General features: G+C 43.4%; 1 protein-coding gene across 1 annotated transcript in view; it reads right to left on the minus strand.

Annotated features, from left to right (window-relative positions):
- Positions 1–21,485, minus strand: part of NAPG (NSF attachment protein gamma) — a 59,747-nt gene that overhangs the window by 35,561 nt on the left and 2,701 nt on the right. Inside the window, exons 3-6 of the mRNA XM_040353957.1 lie at positions 14,772–14,856; positions 11,808–11,825; positions 8,715–8,745; positions 4,671–4,780 (exon numbers count right to left, since the gene is read on the minus strand). Of these exons, the coding sequence (XP_040209891.1) occupies positions 4,671–4,780; positions 8,715–8,745; positions 11,808–11,825; positions 14,772–14,856 (244 nt within the window). The remainder of the gene's footprint in view (positions 1–4,670; positions 4,781–8,714; positions 8,746–11,807; positions 11,826–14,771; positions 14,857–21,485) is intronic.

Raw genomic sequence — 21,485 nt, forward strand, 5'->3', positions numbered from 1 at the left:
AACCACTTTGCATCCAGGCCAATCCTGGCATTTCTCTCCTACATGTAAAAAACCATCATTTTTTTATTTATTTTTTTGTTAAAAAAAAAATACCCGGAACCCCCCAAAAATGATATATATATTTTGTAGCAGAGACCCTAGAGAAAAAAATTGCAAATTTGCCATTTTTATGTCACACGGTACAGTCCCTGACAAAAGTCTTGTCGCTTCTCTATTTTGTAGAAACTCCTGCTATTAACCTGACTTTTAATGAATCAATTGGTGTTAGAAATAGCTCATATGAAAAGCTAAAGCCCTCCCAAATGATGTTTAATGCACTGAAATAAATTAGTTTCACTGAAAAAAGATTTAATCAAGACAGACAGGTCAAATTTTGGCAAGACAAAAGTTTTGTCGCCTATACAGAAATTGAACAACTTAACTGAAAATCCAAAAATATGTCAGCAAATTAAGTAGTGGTGCTGTGAGATCCAAATTTAATATCTTGTATGACTTCCATGTGCTTGAAGGACAGCATCCATGCGGTTTGGCAAGGAGTCATACAATTTATTGATGAAGTCATCAGGAATAGCAAAGAAAACAGTCTTGCATGCCTCCCAGAGTTCATCAATATTCTTTGGTTTCGTCTTCCATGCTTCCTCATTCATCCTACACCACATATGCTCAATGATGTTCATGTCTGGTGACTGGGCTGGCCAATCCTGGAGCATCTTGATCTTCTTCGCCTTAAAGCGGTAGTTCACCCTCAGTGACACGATTTTACCATCGAGACAGGCATTGTAGCGCGAGCTACAGTATGCCTGTCCCGATTTTTTTACCCCCGTACTCACTGTGTACTCGTACATTATAGATTTCGGCTCCCGCGGGGAATGGGCGTGCCTATGGAGAGGGAAGATGATTGACGGCCGGCCCTGGCACGTCACTCTCCCTGGAAACAGCCGGAGTAGGTCTCGGCTCTTCACTGCACCTGCGCACAGGCTATGCGCAGGCGCCGTGAAGAGCCAAGCCTATTTCGGCTATTTCCGGAGAAGCGTGACGCGCCAGAGCCGGCCGTCAATCATCCTCCGTCTCCATAGGCACGCCCATTCCCCGAGGGGAGTCGGTATCTTCGATGTACGAGTACACGGTGAGTACGGGGATAAAAAAATCGGGACAGGCATACTGTAGCTCGCGCTACAATGCCTGATTTTATGGTAGAAGAAAAAAAAAATTTTTTTTTTGGGTTTATAGGGTGAACCCCCGCTTTAAGGAACTTTGATGTGGAGATCGAAGTATGCGATGGAGCACCATCCTGCTGCAAAATTTGGCCTTTTTTATGGCTGGGAATATAATATTATAGCTAAGATTTCTTGGTATTTTAGACTTTTGATGTTGCCTTCCACCCCGCAGATCCCTCACACATCCCCATACTGTATGTAACCCCAGACCATGATTTTGCTTCCACCAAACTTCACTGTTTTCTGGGTAAATCTCGGCACCATGCGGGTTCCAGTAGGTCTCCTGCAATATTTGCGGCGACTGTGGTGTAATTCAACAGAAGATTCATCTGAAAAATCCACCTTCTGCCACTTTTCCAGAGTCCATCCTTTTAGCAGGCTGTGGCCCTTGGCAAATGCCACACGGTTTTTCAATTGTCTTTTTTTAGTGCTGGCTTATGGGCACTGATTCGACCATGGAGGCCATTTCGAGACAGAATCCGACAAACTGTTCTGGTTGACACAGGGACTTCAGGTGACCAGGTCTCGTGGAGCTCTGCTGCAGTGGAAAATGGTCTTGCCTTGGATTTTCGAGCCAACAAACGGTCCTCTTGAGCAGTTGTCTTGCGGGGTCAGCCTGACCTGGCCTTGTCCAAAACGTCTCCAGTCTCTTCAAATCTTTTTTTTATCCTCTGAACTTGACGCTGAGACACATTGAAGGTGTCTGCCACATCAGCAGTGGATCTGGTCTTCAGCCTCTTGATAATCAACACTTTAGTCTCCGGGTGAATCCTAGGCATGTTTGCAGAGGTCTAGTTGCAGTTGAGAAGGTCCAGTGTACTGGTGTTCTTTTTATACACACCTGAGACCTAATTGATCCATTATTAGTCACAGGTGAAGCTCATATAACAAGGAGACAACACTTATGTCTTGGAAAAAATTGACCCGATGGGCTTTACCAAGCTGTGAATATTAGAATACTTTTTGACAGTTTCGTTTTGCACTGAAACATTATTTCAAAAGCTGTTGGGATTAAAATGACCCATTTCTTGTAACAAAATCTTGATTAGAAATATATTTTAGCGGCACTTCAGGTCAATTTGTACACAAGCGACAAGACTTTTGTCAGGGACTGTATATGCGCTGCAATTTTTCAAAGGCAATTTAAAAAAAAATATATATACACTTTAATGAATTGTAATGCAAAAAAAAAGAAAATAGGATTAATTTGATACCAAACATGTCATATTTTCGAATTGTGCACATTTGTGGAATGTCGCAAAACTAGAGTACTTAAAGCGGATCTCCACCCTAAAGTGGAGTCCCGCTGATCAGAACCCGCCCCCCCTCCGGTGTCACATTTGACACCTTTCAGGGGGAGGGGGGTGCAGATACCTGTCTAAAGACAGGTATTTGCACCCACTTCCGGCCACACGCTACAGGCAAAAGACGGGTTTTTCTGACTTCCCGTCTGTCGCCCGTTGTGTGCTGGGAACACTCGGCTCCCAGCACACATCGTGTGAGCCAATCGGCAGGCGCAGCGCGACTCGCGCATGCGCCGTAGGGAACCGGGTAGTGAAGCCGGAGCGCTTCACTTCCTGGTTCCCTCACGGAGGATGGCGGGGGGAGCAGCAGAGAGACGAGCGATTGCTCATCCTCTGCTGCGGACGGCGCTGGACTCCAGGACAGGTAAGTGTCCTAATATTAAAAGTCAGCAGCTGCAGTATTTGTATCTGCTGGCTTTTAATCTTTTTTTTTAATGGCACATCCGCTTTAAAAATCTCCATAGGCAAAGCTTTAAATTTGTTTACAGGTTACCAGTTTAGAGTTACAGAGGAAGTATAGTGTTAAAATAATTGCGCTTGCTCCAACATTTGCGGCAATACCTCACATGTCTGGTCTAAATGTTGTTTACATATGTGGGCACGACCTACCTATGTGTTTGCTTTTGCATGCAAGCACGAGGGGACGGGCGCATAAAATAAATAAAAAAAAAAATGTATTATAATTTTTTTTTTTTTTTTTTACACCGTTTCTTTTTTTTTATTACTTTTATTTGTCCACTCCCGCTGCCTGTAAAAGCCATCCTTAACCGCTAGGATGGCTTTTCAAAGATAGGGATTTGCTGGCGGAAAACAAAGATATCTGGATGATGCCTGTAGTTGTAGGCATCATCCAGATATCACCACTTCAAGTCCAGGACGTCATAGGGAAGCCTTCTGGCGGGAAATGGTTAAAGAGGAAATTTATTACACTTCAGGACAAGGTGCTGGAATCAAGACTGAGAAATAAGGTAATTGATGCACAATGCACAACCTAAATTTCATTTTTGCCTGGACTTGGGCTTTAAACATTTTGGAGTAAACTTTACAAATCAGATATTGAGGTTGGGGAGGGTACAACAGGGTGGCTGTCCCGCTGAATACATTTCCCTTTATTTTTGTCCCAGTGACACAACAGGAAAAGGCAATGTCCCCCAAAATAAGGGGGACTCTACTCTTAAGCTGGCCATATTTCGATCAAAACTTGTCTGGTTCAGCAGGGACCAAACTAATTTCCATCCATCTATGGACATTCCTGGTCACGGGGCGTCGATATAATGATAAATTCCTTTTATACAGGACTGTTGGTGAATTCTACTCGATTACCGTTGCAGCACTGATCAATTTATTCTGACAGCGCTAGAGTCCCACTGTCAGAATACAATGGCACAGTGGGGGGGGGGGATTCCCCCATCCACATTGCTTGCGTTTAGTTTTTTCGATCAGCCCGCAGGTAGTCATCTATGAGAGCTGTCAGCATAACAGGAGTTCCATCGGAAGATTTTCCTTCACCTTCAGCTGTAGAGACAACTGTAAAATTTGTCATGTTTTCTCACTTTCAGTGGCAGGTACAATGATCACGAGGACCTGTGGCGGGTGGTGGCACAAACCGGAATGCAGCGATCACTCACCCCCCCCCCCGGCTAATAGGGGCTACCTGATTGTCCGGGAGGAGAATGAGGTAGACAGTAGAGAATATTCATTCGCTATTGTCACACAAGTGGGTGTGCCTGCCCTTTTTTTAAGCCTTATAGAGGCCTCAGGCTCTAATCACGTGCTTCAGGAAAAAATAAAAACCCACTGGAATCCATGCGTCTGTCACCCTGCGTGTAGATTAGGGGGCTGGATGCATGGATGGGGGGGGCAGCACCCCTGTGCCCCTTTATGGAGCGGGCTGCCACTGACAAGGACAAATACAGAAGGTTAATCTCCCCAGTGGGAACACAACAGCAAAATTAAAACATTTAGGCTTCAGGTATCTTTTAATACAAGTTGATTTTTAGGCCCGTTGGCTTTTGATAGGCTGGGGCTCAAGCTTGCGTTAAACAATATCCGTTTTACCTAAATTATGCTTTAAGCAATCTAGTAATGATGTGAATGTTTTTATCTACATGCACTGCACAACATATATCAGTATTACATATTTACTTACTTGCCAGCTCTCTCTAGTGCCATGGCAGCTGTGTCAGGGGTGCCATTCTCCAGAAACATCATGCTGGCTTTCTCTATCAAATAGACGGCTTCTGGGAGCTTCTGCATCTCCTACAATGTGACATTGCAAAAATAAATACTTACTCAGCAAAAATTTGGACAGAAAGCTTTTTTTTCCCCTCCATTTACTCAGCTACAGGGAGTGCAGAATTATTAGGCAAATGAGTATTTGGACCACATCATCCTCTTTATGCATGTTGTCTCACTCCAAGCTGTATAGGCTCGAAAGCCTACTACCAATTAAGCATATTAGGTGATGTGCATCTCTGTAATGAGAAGGGGTGTGGTCTAATGACATCAACACCCTATATCAGGTGTGCATAATTATTAGTCAATTTCCTTTCCTTTGGCAAAATGGGTCAAAAGAAGGACTTGACAGGCTCAGAAAAGTCAAAAATAGTGAGATATCTTGCAGAGGGATGCAGCACTCTTAAAATTGCAAAGCTTCTGAAGCGTGATCATCGAACAATCAAGCGTTTCATTCAAAATAGTCAACAGGGTCGCAAGAAGCGTGTGGAAAAACCAAGGCGCAAAATAACTGCCCATGAACTGAGAAAAGTCAAGCGTGCAGCTGCCAAGATGCAACATGCCACCAGTTTGGCCATATTTCAGAGCTGCAACATCACTGGAGTGCCCAAAAGCACAAGGTGTGCAATACTCAGAGACATGGCCAAGGTAAGAAAGGCTGAAAGACGACCACCACTGAACAAGACACACAAGCTGAAACGTCAAGACTGGGCCAAGAAATATCTCAAGACTGATTTTTCTAAGGTTTTATGGACTGATGAAATGAGAGTGAGTCTTGATGGACCAGATGGATGGGCCCGTGGCTGGATTGGTAAAGGGCAGAGAGCTCCAGTCCGACTCAGACGCCAGCAAGGTGGAGGTGGAATACTGGTTTGGGCTGGTATCATCAAAGATGAGCTTGTGGGGCCTTTTCGGGTTGAGGATGGAGTCAAGCTCAACTCACAGTCCTACTGCCAGTTTCTGGAAGACACCTTCTTCAAGCAGTGGTACAGGAAGAAGTCTGCATCCTTCAAGAAAAACATGATTTTCATGCAGGACAATGCTCCATCACACGCGTCCAAGTACTCCACAGCTTGGCTGGCAAGAAAGGGTATAAAAGAAGAAAAACTAATGACATGGCCTCCTTGTTCACCTGATCTGAACCCCCATTGAGAACCTGTGGTCCATCATCAAATGTGAGATTTACAAGGAGGGAAAACAGTACACCTCTCTGAACAGTGTCTGGGAGGCTGTGGTTGCTGCTGCACGCAATGTTGATGGTGAACAGATCAAAACACTGACAGAATCCATGGATGGCAGGCTTTTGAGTGTCCTTGCAAAGAAAGGTGGCTATAGTGGTCACTGATTTGTTTTTGTTTTGTTTTTGAATGTCAGAAATGTATATTTGTGAATGTTGAGATGTTATATTGGTTTCACTGGTAAAAATAAATAATTGAAATGGGTATATATTTGTTTTTTGTTAAGTTGCCTAATAATTCTGCACAGTAATAGTCACCTGCACACACAGATATCCCCCTAAAATAGCTAAAACTAAAAACAAACTAAAAACTACTTCCAAAAATATTCAGCTTTGATATTAATGAGTTTTTTGGGTTCATTGAGAACATGGTTGTTGTTCAATAATAAAATGAATCCTCAAAAATACAACTTGCCTAATAATTCTGCACTCCCTGTATAGGTTGTATCATATGCATGTAACTACTGAAATGTATTAAAACACACTGCCTTATAAAAGGTAAGCTAAATAAAAGGCCAAAAATGAAGATTTGAACAAGCTGTAAATGGTTAACTAATATTTTGGAATTATGTCAAACATGGTAGCATTATTCATACAGGCATTTTGGGTGGATCTACCCCAAGTTTAACCACGATTGGATATCTGATGGAATCTAATCCGATGGATTTTTTTCGTCGGATATCCGATGAAGCTGACTTTCATCAGTCTTGCCTACACACCATCAGTCAAAAATCCGACCGTGTCCAAACGCGGTTACCTAAAACACTACGACGTGCTGAGAAAAATTAAGTTCAATGCTTCCGAGCATACGTCGACTTGATTCTGAGCATGCATGGATTTTTGACCGATGAACTTCCACACAGACGATCGTTTTTTTAGAAAATTTTAAAACATATTCTATTTTTTTTTCACCAATGGAAAACAAACCGATGGGGCCCACACACGATCCGTTTGTCCAATGAAAACGGTCCATCGGTCCGTTTTCATCAGACAAACCGATCGTGTGTACAGGGCTTAATCCTTATTATGGGCTTACCTGTAGGTATACCGTATTTTCCGGCGTATAAGACGACTTTCTGGATGCAAAAAAATGCATCCAAAGTCGGGGGTCGTCTTATACGCCGGGTACGGTCTCTGCCATCACTCACTTTTTTGTGAATAGGCGGTGCGGTGACAGTCTCCGGCTGCTGCGAGCGTCAGTGATTTAAAAGACGCTCCTTCTCCTCAGAGTGTTCTGTGATAGGAGGAACACAAATCTTCCCAGCAGCGCTTCTGTTCTGTGTTCCTCCTATCACAGATGCCTTCTCATCCTCTGACGAGATGAGAAGACGACCATGATAGGCGGAACACAGAACAGAGGCGCTGCTGGGAAATGTTGTGTTCCGCCTAACACAGGACAGTCTGAGGAGAAGGCGCGTCTTTTAAATCATTGACGCGCGCAGCACGGAGACTGTCACCGCACCGCCTGAAAAAAAAGTGAGTGATGGCACTGGGCGGCAAGTTCAGGCACAGTGGGGGGGCAAGTTCGGGCACAGTGGGGGGGCAAGCTCGGGCACAGTGGGGGGGCAAGCTCGGGCACAGTGGGGGGGCAAGCTCGGGCACAGTGGGGGGGCAAGCTCAGGCACAGTGGGGGGGCAAGCTCAGGCACAGTGGGGGGGCAAGCTCAGGCACAGTGGGGGGGCAAGCTCAGGCACAGTGGGGGGGCAAGCTCAGGCACAGTGGGGGGGCAAGCTCAGGCACAGTGGGGGGGCAAGCTCAGGCACAGTGGGGGAGCAAGCTCAGGCACAGTGGGGGAGCAAGCTCAGGCACAGTGGGGGGGCAAGCTCAGGCACAGTGGGGGGGCAAACTCAGGCACAGAGAGGGGGCAAACTCAGGCACAGAGAGGGGGCAAACTCAGGCACAGAGAGGGGGCAAACTCAGGCACAGAGAGGGGGCAAACTCAGGCACAGAGAGGGGGCAAACTCAGGCACAGAGAGGGGGCAAACTCAGGCACAGAGAGGGGGCAAACTCAGGCACAGAGAGGGGGCAAACTCAGGCACAGAGAGGGGGCAAACTCAGGCACAGAGAGGGGGCAAACTCAGGCACAGAGAGGGGGCAAACTCAGGCACAGAGAGGGGGCAAACTCAGGCACAGAGAGGGGGCAAACTCAGGCACAGAGAGGGGGCAAACTCAGGCACAGAGAGGGGGCAAACTCAGGCACAGAGAGGGGGCAAACTCAGGCACAGAGAGGGGGCAAACTCAGGCACAGAGAGGGGGCAAACTCAGGCACAGAGAGGGGGCAAACTCAGGCACAGAGAGGGGGCAAACTCAGGCACAGAGAGGGGGCAAACTCAGGCACAGAGAGGGGGCAAACTCAGGCACAGAGAGGGGGCAAACTCAGGCACAGAGAGGGGGCAAACTCAGGCACAGAGAGGGGGCAAACTCAGGCACAGAGAGGGGGCATGTAATGTAATGGCACAGTGAGGAATGTAATGTAATGGCACAGTGAGATTTGAAAAAGCCTGTTTCTGTCAGAGGTTCTGGCTACCCCTCAGCTTCCAGAAAGACTAGTAGGAAGGGGGTAGTCTTATACTCTGAGTACATCCCAAAACCAAAATTTTTCCTGGAAAATTAGGGGGTCGTCTTATACGCCGGAAAATACGGAAGATGAAAAAAGCGGACTTTACTACTGCTTTAATGAAAATATGTTTGTCCAATGCAAGGTAATAAAATATTTCCTACCTTTAACATCATCCCTGCTTGTTCAAAGGCCCTGTTAAGAGCAAGCAAATCATTAAAAATGAACATACAATCTCAGCACTCAAAATACCAAAGTGTCCCATTCATACCATTATTTCCATGCAGTAAACAACACTGAAACCGATGTGTACGATATGTATAAACTGGGGGGAAAAAAACCTGATGTGTAAAAGCACAACCTGAAGGAGGATTATTAATCTCACAGCTGAAAAATACTTTGCACTTTTTTTTTTTAAACAGGTTTTGATATCATCTAGAATGAAACTTGTACCAACAGAAATACAGAAACGACTATTGCCGACTTCTGCTTCTGAGAATGCTGGATTTCAACTTGTTAAGCTGATCCCATGGTTTCATTAGGCCATTATTCACAAATGAATCACTGACCTGATTTTGAATTTATGACTTTACTGGTTGCATGCTTGCTCCAGGTTAGTAACCAATAAAGCCAGAGAACTAGTCATTTGAAATAGTAGTCTGCAATGACAGTGCCAATATTTCTTTCAGTAGAGGTTTCCTTTAACGCTGTATAAGATGTTTAATTTTACACTGAAACATGGCTGCATGAGGTCACTTAATTTACTACCAAACTGTACTGGTAACACAGAGCTCTGCTTCTGCTTAAACCATATATGGTTGGATGTTGCTGTAGGATGGTTCCAATAAGAACTGGCAACATGGTAGGAAATGCATGCTAATTTATCTTTAGTAGCACCAAGCATAGTAAAAATGTATTTAATGCCAAAAAACTTTGGGGTAGATACAGTAAAGAATTACGCCGGCGTATCGATAGATACGCGCGTGATTTCAAAGCTGCGCCGGCGTATCTACTTTCTGTATTCAGAAAGCTAGATACGCCGACATTAGCCTAAGATATGACTGGCATAAGTCTCTTACGCCGTCGTATCTTAGGGTGCATTCTGACGCTGGCCGCTAGGGGCGCTTCCGTTGTTGTCGGCGTAGAATATGCAAATTACCTAGATACGCCGATTCACAAACGTACGTACGCCCGGCGCAATTTGTTTACGTTAGGCTTTTTTGGCGTAAGGTTGTTCCTGCTATTAGGAGGCGCAGCCAATGTTAAGTATGGACGTCGTTCCTGCTTCGAAATTTGAATTTTTTTACGTCGTTTGCGTAAGTCGTTCGCGAATAGGGCTGGACGTATTTTATGTTCACGTCAAAACCAATACGTCGTTGCGGCGTACTCGGGAGCAATGCACACTGGGATATGTACACGGACGGCGCATGCACGTCAATCCCGTCAGGTCATAATATATTTACATAAAACACGCCCCCCCTTCCACATTTGAATTGCGAGCGCTTACGCCGGCCCCATTTACGATACGCCGCCGCAATTTACGGAGCAAGTGCTTTGTGAATACTGCACTTGCTCCTGTAATTTGCGTCGGCGTAGCGTAAATACAATACTCTGCGCCGCCGTAACTATGCGCGCCCCTACCTGAATCTAGCCCTTTGTTTTCATTTTGGATGAAATAGGGAATTGTTAAAGTAGAAATCTCACCATCCAAAATGTTCTCATCTTGACCCACAAAGAACAAAGTGAATCTAGCATTTAGCAGTAAATTTAGCACTACCACTCCCATCACTATCCAACCATGAATCACTGAAAGTGGTTAAGTCACTTTTCTCTACTAACTTGAATCCCTTCTGTTACAGCAGGTTAAATCGCTCAGTTATTTTGCAGCGCCGCTGTCAGTCAGCTGATGTCCCGGCACTCTCCTGCCCCGCTCCCAGGACTACAGAGGGAGGGGCTGAGGTTCCCTTCTGATGTCACCGGTAGGAGGAGAGCCTGAGGCGACCATGTGATCGCTCAGCGGTGGTCTTGCATAAGGTATTGCACTGCATCATTTAAAAAAAAAAAAAAAGGAGGCGCTGAGCGATTTAACCTGCTATAACAGAGGGGATTCTAGTTAGTAAAGAAAATTATTTTACATTGTATGGCAGCAGCAGAGGAGGGGCTTGGATGACACGGCTCACACACACACACACACACACACACACACACACACACACACACACACACACACACACACACACACACACACACACACACACACACACACACGAGCTGACAGGCAGGGAGGGGAGGGGAAGAGAGGACAGAGATAGCTGCATATGACAGAGGCTTGTAAACTGACCACAGTGTCAGGGCTCAGCAGCCATATTAAACCATGGTCAGTTTAAAAAGGAGATGGTATAGCCAGGCAGGATCAGCCAGGTGTTTTAGGTGACAAAGGGCCAAATGACACAACACAAGCACTGTGCTGTATAACATGCTTTCAAGGAACATGATCATAAAAAATGATTTAGGGTTATAAACGCTTAAAGGGGACTTATAGAGAATTAACCGATTGACAGCGCTTGTTTCTGGGAGCAGGTCCATGGGGCGCTGTCATTCAGCACAACAGAGTATGCTGAATCTATTTTATTAATCTGCTGGTAGATCTAGGTTATGGATCTGCAGACTGCTAGTAAACATAAATTGCACATGAAGTGGCTGTTTACTATCAGCCAGAAGATTGATGGAAGCACCACAATAGACATTCGGCCTCTGTCGTGCTCGCCCCCCTCCCTTGGACTACAGGAGAGTCAGGACGCCCACCAACACACATCTCCTTTCTCTATCTGCAACGTAGAGAGCGTCCTGACTCTCCTGTAGTCCAAGGGAGGGTGGCGAGCACGACACTCTACACCAGGGAGAAAGCCTTGCATTACTGTGTGGAGTTACAGACAGAAGAACAGGAAGTGAGGATTTCTCAGAAGAAAAGCAAAATGGAAGGATGAGGTAAGTGAAGGAGGACTGCACTAAGGTAAAGGAAGCTATTTAGGAACAAAAAAAAAAAAATGGTACCTTTACAACCCCTTTAATAAAAGACAACAGATGTATGAAAAAAAACTGGAGAAATACTTATTGCCTATAGCAAACTATCCATTTCTATGCAGCACATTTAACAAAAATCCACAGACATGCTGGGCTTCATCTCTTTCAATGTACTGTTGGTATTGTAAGGGGAGCATATATCTAGAACACACATTGATACTCATTATACTCACTTGGCAGCATGGAAGAGTCTGAATAGAATAATTGATTAAGGCTTTCAAAGGCAAATTATATAATCAAAGTATTTTCCTTTACTTATATCACTTTAAATGAACCACAACAAGACTACATATTTCATTTCTGGTAAATAAAAATAAATCCTTCATTTAAAAATCGAAGTTGTTAACCCTAATGTAGGACAATGTAAAAACGAAGGATTAAACTTACAATTTAAGTGTATGTTAAGCCAAAACCTTTTATTTTTGTCTAGAGAAGAGGATTGTGCTTTCAACAAACATTCTCTGGTAGATAATCAATCCCTGCCATTTAAAACACATGTACCTGGAGGATTTATCTGCAGCGATTTTCTGAGGTTGCCACTGGAGTCCTATGAAGTTCTGGTGAATCCATGCCCAAGAGGGTTAAGCAGTGCTGGAAAAATATGGCGGCCACACAAAATATTGACACTTTTGGTCCAATTTGGACATTTTCACTTAGGGGTGTACTCTCTTTTGTTGACAGCGGTTTAGACATTAATGGCCAAGTGTTGAGTTGTTTTGAGGGGACAGCAAATTTACACTGTTATACAAGCTGTACACTCACCACTTTACATTGTAGATGTGTAATTTTCATAAAAAAAAAATGTTTTGAACCACATCAGCCCCGGAAGAATTTACCCCCTTCCTGACCAGAGCACTTTTTGCGATTCGGCACTGCGTCGATTTAACTGACAATTGTGTGTACCCAAACAAAATGTACATCCTTTTTTTCCCCCACAAATAGAGCTTTCTTTTGGTGAAAAGAAAGCTCTATTTGTGAAAAAAAAAAAAAAAGAGCGTAAATTTTGGAAAAACAAATAATAACAAATATCCCCCAAAAATATATAAAAATAAATAAATTTCTTTCTCAGTTTAGGCCAATATGTGTTCTTCTACAGATTTTTGGTAAAAAAATAAATGCCCAAAAGTTATAGCGTCTCCAAAATAGGGGATAGTTTTATTGCATTTTTATTATAATTATTTTTTTTTTTTAGTAATGGCGGCGATCAGCGTTTTTTTTTCGTGACTGCGACATTATGGTGGACACATCGGACACTTTTGACACTATTTTGGGACCATTGTCATTTATACAGCGAGCAGTGCTATAAAAATGCACCGATTACTGTGTAAATTACTCTGACAGGGAAGGGGTTAAACACTAGGGGGCGATGAAGAGGTTAAGGGTGTCCTAGGGAGTGATTCTAACTGTGTGGGGGCTGGGCTACAAGTGACGACGACAGTGATCACTGCTCCTAATCACAGGGAGCAGTAGATCACTGTCCTGTCATTAGGCAGCACAGAGAAAAGCCTTGTTTTACATAGGCATCTCCCCGTTCTGCAGCTCCGTGACCGTGCCCCGCGATCATGTCAGGGGTGTGTGGGCCCGCACAGCGCCAAATTCAGGTACGTTGCTTTGCGCAGCCGTGCCATTCTGCCGACGTAAATGTACAGGCAGCAGTGGCCAAGCGTTTAAAGCTTCCCCAATGTCCGTCCCATGCTCATGTGCAAAGGCGAACGCGCATGTATGTCCCACACGCATATGTAAACGGCGATCACACCACACATATGAGGTATCACAGCGAACGTCAGAGTGAGAGAAATCATTTTAGCACCAAATCTCCTGGGTAACTCCAAACTGGTAACCTGTAAAGGCTTATAAAATATCATCTATGGAATTTTCTTTAGGTACTGTAGTTTATCGCTATTCCACAAGTGTATAGAATTTCAAAATCTGACATTTTAGGTGTCCACTTACTCAGCATAACATCATCTTTAAAATGTTACCAAAAATTGGGTATTATATTGTGTTTGTGAGAAAAAAAAATCATTAAAGTGTATCTTTTTTTCCTGAAAAGTTTTGTTTAATAAGCTGCTGGACAATAACCATTTTATTCTCCATGGTCTTTACTGTAAAAAATATATATCCATCCCGCTTAGAGATTGTAAGCTCTAACGGGCAGGACCCTCCGATTCCTCTTGTACCAAATTGTAATTTCTGCCTTCATTTTGTTAAGTGGTGTGCAAACTGTTGGCTCTATATAAATCCTGTATAATAATAAAAATAATAATAATTTAAAGTGGATGTAAACCCACTCTCATCCTTTCTAAACTACTGCCATAGTGCTAATCTATAAGGATATACATGCCTCTTGCATGTATCCTTATCTGTCAAATGTTTCCCCTCTGTCTGTTATGAGACCTGAAAAACTGCAGATTCTGTGGGTGGATCTGTTGTCTGGAGCTCGGTGGGTGGAGTCGTGATGTCAGTAGACTCCCCACCCTCCTCTACACTCCCCTTGTCAACATGCATTTTTTCTTATGTATTTCTTACACTGAATTTTGCTATGATCACTAACATCCAGTCAAAATCCAGAAAAGTAACCACATGACTTCAGAAAAGGAGTGGGGGTGGGAATTAAAAAATAATGCCTGTCTCCAGGCTAGTGCATGAGATATGTAAATAACCTGTCACTCCCAGCAAGGGGGCAGAACGGACTAAGGTTTTTCTTTGTAAGTCTGTTTTATTTCACTGAACAATAAAAGAGGATTGCTCAGGACTGGATTAACTCTGTGTGGCAAGACTGGGCACAGATGATAGGAAATCGTATACTGTACATTGTGACATCAAAACATTTTTTAATGTTTGGGGGTTTCCAAATGATTTTCTATAAAAATAAAAAATTAAATGCAGATTTTTACATATATATGAGAAATGTCAGAATTGGACTTGGGGTCAAGTGGTTAAATATTCCACTATATTGCCTTTTACAAACAGACATCCCTACGAGTACTTGTCACTGAGGTGTGGCTTGTTGTATCTTCTGATGACCAATTCTACATTTGTAGCATAATCAGTAATAGTATTTAAAACAACAGAGGTTAAGAACAAAAATTACAACTATTTTAGACTGCTAATGACAGGTCAGACATAAAGGATACGCTTTGTTATTTTCATAAGCTTCGGCTTCCCTCAAATATGCATCTTTAGCTTGATCATACTGCTTGGCATTCTTAAAAGCAACAGCTGTAAAATAAAACAATGTAAATATTTCATGCCATCTAGAACAATACGAACACTGTACGGTATGTATCTTATATCATTTTATTACCTCTACAAGACTGGCTAGTAGAGCGGCACGATTCTGGCCAAAATTAGGCTTTTTGGTTAGAATAAAGATCACAATTCTCGCAGCGTAACATCATCTTTCACATTATACAACATTGCGCTAACTTTATGGTTTAATTTCTTTTAAATTCATTATAGTGTATTTTTTTCCCCAAAAAAATTGCATTTGAAAGATCGCTGCGCAAATACAAATACAGTGTGACATAAAATATTGCACCAACCGACATTTTATTCTCTAGGGCAGTAATGGTGAACCTTGGCACCCCAGATGTTTTGGAACTATATTTCCCATGATGCTTAACTACACTGCAGAGTGCATGAGCATCATGGGAAATGTAGTTCCAAAACATCTGGGGTGCCAAGGTTCATCATCACTGCTCTAGGGTCCCTCCTAAAAAAAATACACTATATATATATATATATATATATATATATATATATATATATATATATATATATATATATATATATATATATATATATATATATATAACGGAATGACCCGGGACACCCAGAGACTTTGTGAGGATGGGGGATACTCCTGTGTCAGCATCACTGATAACTCTTGGGTCTGAGTCGACCCTGTGCCTTTTGGGCATGGGGCGGCAAGTGAATCATAATTCATGTATTACATGAGATAGGACATCACTGATAGTTCGTATTGCAGGATTTTGAGATACTGCAAGATGTTAGCCCAACCAGTCAATAGTGACTCATTCTATGCTTAGCCCTGACTAGTGACATGCTAATTGAGTCAGGGCTCCTGGAAGACATTCCATTGTTCTTGTGTAAAGGTGTTAACCCAGGTCTGCTCCCAGAACTCCAATTATGCATGCTAAAGACTGTTAATATGTTAAATAAGGCTAGCTTTTGAAAGGCCTTTAATTGTGTGATAACACTGTCTAAAACCTATTGATGCTCAGAGGTGTGAATAGGTGTCAAGCTGCATGCAGAGACGAAACGTCTGCCTAAGGAACTCAGTGTGTGATGGGTTTGTTTGTTATGCTGTTAATTAAGGAATGTGCAGTGATTAGACATGATAATTATAGGCCGGTGCCGACCTGTCTAGAATGTTTAAGTAATTAGCCTTAGTGTGTGATTAGGGGAGTGGAGATCTCATTGTCCCTTTGAATACTGTCACATGGTTGTACTGTATATAAGACTGAGAAGAAACCATTAAAATTGTCTTCATTTGCAACCAGAGAACACGGAGCAAGTCTCGTTATTCTGGAAAATGGGAGGCCTGCTGGTTTGTCTGTGTGTCAGATAAGCTGTCGTGACTGGGATGGAAGGTCGTAAACGGTGGTGACCGTTACACATAGGTTTCTAAGTAATTCTCTAGCAAAAAAAACTGGATTTACCAACAAGTGTCAGAAAAAGGTTTAGTCTTTAAAGCGGAGGCAAAGACTCCTACAAGCCTTAACCAGACACTGATAGCAGTCACAAGACTGATATATACTACCGATGAGAAAATGTATTTATTTAGCAGTTTATATTTACAAAAATAATTGCATTTCCATGTTCTGTGTACCGTGGGAGACCAGATATAGTGACTGCGGGGCCCTGGGTTTAGTAACACTTTAACACAACGCACAGAAAAAGTAGCAAACGTAGTTTTTATGTAAATTTATTAACCATATTGGGATACAACAAATATGCTTAGGAGTATGATAAAAACACAATCAAACTTTTGATAATAATAATAATAATAATAATAATAATAATAATAATAATAATAATGTTAACCTCTTGCTGGCCACATAATCATGTGAAACCCCTCTCCTGCTGGGGCTGCCTAACTCAGGTTACAAACCAGGCTGAAGAAAACGGTCGTGTGTACGTTTTTCATCGAGGAAACTGTCGAGGAACTCGACGAGAAAAAAAAGAGAACAAGTTCTCTTTTTCCTCGTCGGGAGTCTCAATTTCCTCGTCGTGTTCCTCGTCGGGCTGGTTTTCGACGAGAAACACGTCCGTGTGTATGCTAAGAAACCCGCGCATGCTCAGAATAAAGTATGAGACGGGAGCGCACCTTCGGTAAAAGTAGCGTTTGTAATGGAGATAGCACATTCGTCACGCTGTAACAGTCTGAAAAGTGCAAATCGTCTCTCACCAAACTTTTACTTAACACGCAGTAACATGAGATTAGCAAAAGCAGCCCCAAGGGTTGTGCCAGTGGAATCGAACTTCCCCTGCCGTTGTATGTGTTGTACGTCACCGCGTTTGAGAACAAGGAGATTTGGTCTTGACAGTGTGTACGCAAAGTCAAGTCAAGTTTCTCCACAAGGTTGACAAGGAACTCGTCGAGGAAAACGATATTTCATTTACGACGAGTTCCTCAGTCGTGTGTACGAGGCCAAACACTCAACAAAATAACCACAGCGATTGGGAGCTTCACCAAATCCAAGGCCCCAGGTTCAGATGGGTTATCCATAGAATTTTACGCCCAATACAGCGAGATACTTGCCCCCAAGTTATTGTCTCTCTTCAACCATTTATTTGACAATTTCATCTTACCCCCATCGATGGGTGAGGCGGTAATTATCCTCATACCCAAGACGGGCAAGGACCAGGCTTCCCGAAATCTTATAGACCCATATCGCTCCTCCAGGTAGACATAAAGATTCTGGCTAAAGTACTTGCCCTACGCCTTAACCAAGCGATTCTAACCCTGATCCATCCTGACCAAGCTGGATTTATGCCGGGGCGCAACACCTCCTTCAACCTCCGAAAATTGTATATTAACTTACAAGCGACACATACTAATGTTGGGTCCCGGGTGGTGGTGGCTTTGGATACCGCCAAGGCCTTTGACTCGGTAGAGTGGCGGTACCTTTGGGGATGCCTCGGTAGCTTTGGTTTTGGACCCAACTTCATCAAGTGGGTTTAATTATTATATCTGGCACCCAGGGGTAAATTAGTGGCCAATGGGAGGGCCTCCCAGACATTTGACTTATCCAGGGGCACTAGGCAGGGCTGTCCACTGTCTCCGCTCCTCTAGACCCTGGCGGCGGAGCCCCTTGCAATCTCCATTAGAGAGGACCCCAAGATCCAGGGTCTTTGCCTTGCTTCCCTGACTGAAAAAATTTGCATATACACAGACACGCTACTATACCTGGCCGACTCTGCCACATCTCTTCGGAAGGCATTACATACGATTGAGCACTTTGGTCAGTTCTCTGGCCTTAAAATTAATTGGGTGAAATCCCAAATATTGCCTATGGATAGGTTCCCTCTCCCAAGCTACAGGCGCAAAAAAAAAAAAAATAAAAAAAAAAAATAAAAAAAAAAAGACAGCCTGGGCATCCAACTTACATTACATACACTGTGCTAAACATGGTTACACCCAACACATACAAGAATGGACCACTGCACTTTGCTGACCCTTGCTTTCACACATTGGGGTGGATTTACTAAAGGCAAATATACTGTGCACAGCAAGGGCACTTGCTCCAGAGCTTAGTAAATCAGGTAAAACTTAACTTTGCAAAGAATATCCAATCACGTGCAAGGAAAATAAAAACAGCATTTTTGTTTGCACATGATTGGACAATAGAAATCAGCAGAACTTCGCCTCATATCTAGAGAAAATGCACTTAAGGTGCACTTACAGCATATGTGGCTTTAGTAAATTAACCTCATTGCCTTACAATCAATTTGGTACGCAAGAAGTAAAGGCCTCCATAGAATGTCAGCCCTTTCCATCTTTTAACTGAAGTCTGTTGAGTCTCGTGGTGCTGTAGAATCAGCATTAATCTGCCAGAATTCGGTGAACTTCCTCATTAGAGGGCCCATTTCAGAAAACCTACAGTGGGGCAAAAAAGTATTTATTCAGCCACCAATTGTGCAAGTTCTCCCACTTAACCACTTAAGACCCAGACCAAAATGCTGCTAAAGGACCTTGCCCCTTTTTGCGATTCGGAACTGTGTCGCTTTAACAGACAATTGCGCGGTCGTGCGACGTGGCTCCCAAACAAAATTGGCGTCCTTTTTTTCCCACAAATAGAGCTTTCTTTTGGTGGTATTTGATCGTCTCTGCGGTTTTTATTTTTTGCGCTTTAAACAAAAATAGAGCGACAATTTTGAAAAAAATGCAATATTTTTAACTTTTTGCTATAATAAATATCCCCCAAAAATATATAAAAAAAACATTTTTTTTCCTCAGTTTAGGCCGATACGTATTCTTCTACCTATTTTTGGTAAAAAAAAAATCGCAATAAGCATTTATCGGTTGGTTTGCGCAAAATTTATAGCGTTTACAAAATAGGGGATATTTTTTTTTTACTACTTATGGCGGCGATCAGCGATTTTTTTCGTGACTGCGACATTATGGCGGACACTTTGGACAATTTTGACACATTTTTGGGACTATTGTCATTTTCACAGCAAAAAATGCATTTAAATTGCATTGTTTTTGTGAAAATGACAGTTGCAGTTTGGGAGTTAACCACAGGGGGCGCTGAAGGAGTTTTGTTTCACCTAGTGTGTGTTTACAACTGTAGGGGGGTGTGGCTATAGGTCTGACATCATCGAACGTGTCTCCCTATAAAAGGGATCACACGATCGATGACGCCACCACAGTGAAGAACGGGGAAGCCGTGTTTACACATGGCTCTCCCCATTCTTCAGCTCCGGGGGACCGATCGCCGCACTCCAGCGGCGATCGGGTCCGCGGCACCCGCAGTCCCGGAGCTTCAGACCGGGTCACGGGAGCGCGCCGCGACCCACGGCTGGGTACTAGTACAGGACGTACATGTGCCCAGCCGTGCCATTCTGCCGACGTATATGTGCAGGAGGCGGTCCTTAAGTGGTTAAAAGAGAAGAGAGGCCTGTAATTGTCATCATAGGTATACCTCAACTATGAGAGACAAAATGTGGAAACAAATCCAGACAATCACATTGTCTCCTCATACTCCCCCCATCACCCTTCCTCTTCCACCTCCTTACACTTTCAGCCACCAGCGTGATATCCCCCAACGAGCCCATCCGTTACCCTCAATGTCATCCACACCCAGCACATACCCTTACCACAGACACTCACAGATGATGTCACACATATTGTTCCCACTGAGCTACTGCAGTCACATAGACCATACAGTATACAATCAGATTGTACATTCTACTTTAGATTTACCAAAGCTATGCAACACAAGGACAAACCTAAACAATCCATTCAATCTGTATCCAAGCACTACATAACTGTAGTGTAAGAGACAAATTAAATTGTACCTATAGTGTATGGCCAGCTTTACAGACCCCATATAAAGAAGAATGAGCTACTTAGTGAGCTTAAAGCAGAAGCAAACCTATCCATTTAATCGTTTAAAAAAAAAAAAACAGATACATTTACAGAACGTGCCGGGAATGCGACTGTCGCATTGGTTGTGCTCTCAACCAAACTGTCAAACTATCCAATGGCTGGTGTCATAACTGATCACATGTGCAGCATCATGGCAGTTGTAGATTAAACAGAGGCCAAGCTGGAAGATTCCTTCAAAGCAGAACTAAACCCTCCTATTCTTTTCAGCCAAGGAATCTTCCATCTTGGCCTCTGTTTAATCTACAACTGCCATGATGCTGCACATGTGATCAGTTATGACATCAGCCACTTGATGGATTGACAGTTTGGTTGAGAGCACAAGCAAATGGTGATGTTTACATTCTTGGCATGAGGAGTATGTAACAGTTTTTTTTTAAACCGTTAAATCAATGAGTTTAGTTCTGCTTCAAAGCAGATACTTGATCTTTTCAATGATTCTATAAAACTGCTGGTGATCTGTACTTCTGCAACTGTCATCCTCATTATGCTCTGTTCTCATCTCTGCATATTAGGCCAAAACCGCGGTAAAAACTGCGCAAATAGAATCGCGGGACGCTCGTCGCCCAAAAGTAGCTCCTGTATTTCTTTTGCGTTTTTAAACAACGATTGCCGCCCGACGAATCGCAGAAAAATCGAACAGCGTTTGGGGTGCTATTAAAATCAACAGGCAATGCACCGGGAACGCAGGGGCGTCCCGTGATTTGCCGCTATTGCGAATCGGAATGTGAACGGAGCCTAATTGTGAACAAAACACATGTATTGTACAGTTTGCCACCAGCCTCCTATATTTGGATGTCAAAAATGTCTTCAACAAAATAAATCTTGAAAAAAAAAAATATGACTTAGCTGATCGGCCAAATAGAGACTGCGTCTTAGAGCTGCACGATTAATCGCGGAGAAAATCGCGATCTCGATTCTCCCCGTCCGCGATCTCCCCGTGGGGTGACCCGCGATTCTTCTGTTTCACGGCCGGTTCCACGTAACCAACGTGGAACGCAAATGCCGCCGATATCGGAACCGACGTCAGCGGCCTGCGCCGCTGGATGGATGCCTGAGCTTCTCTTGCAGATCTGTACAACTGTAGTGTGTATCCATGCGCCACCCAGTGGTTGCCGGCGGTACTGCTTCTGATGTATTAATCTTTCTCACAGTTCTGTACAACTGTGTGTATTCATGCGCCACCCAATGGTTGCTGGCGGTACTGCTTCTG

Source organism: Rana temporaria, chromosome 5 (genome assembly GCF_905171775.1).
Source record: "Rana temporaria chromosome 5, aRanTem1.1, whole genome shotgun sequence".
Taxonomy (NCBI): Eukaryota; Metazoa; Chordata; class Amphibia; order Anura; family Ranidae; genus Rana; species Rana temporaria.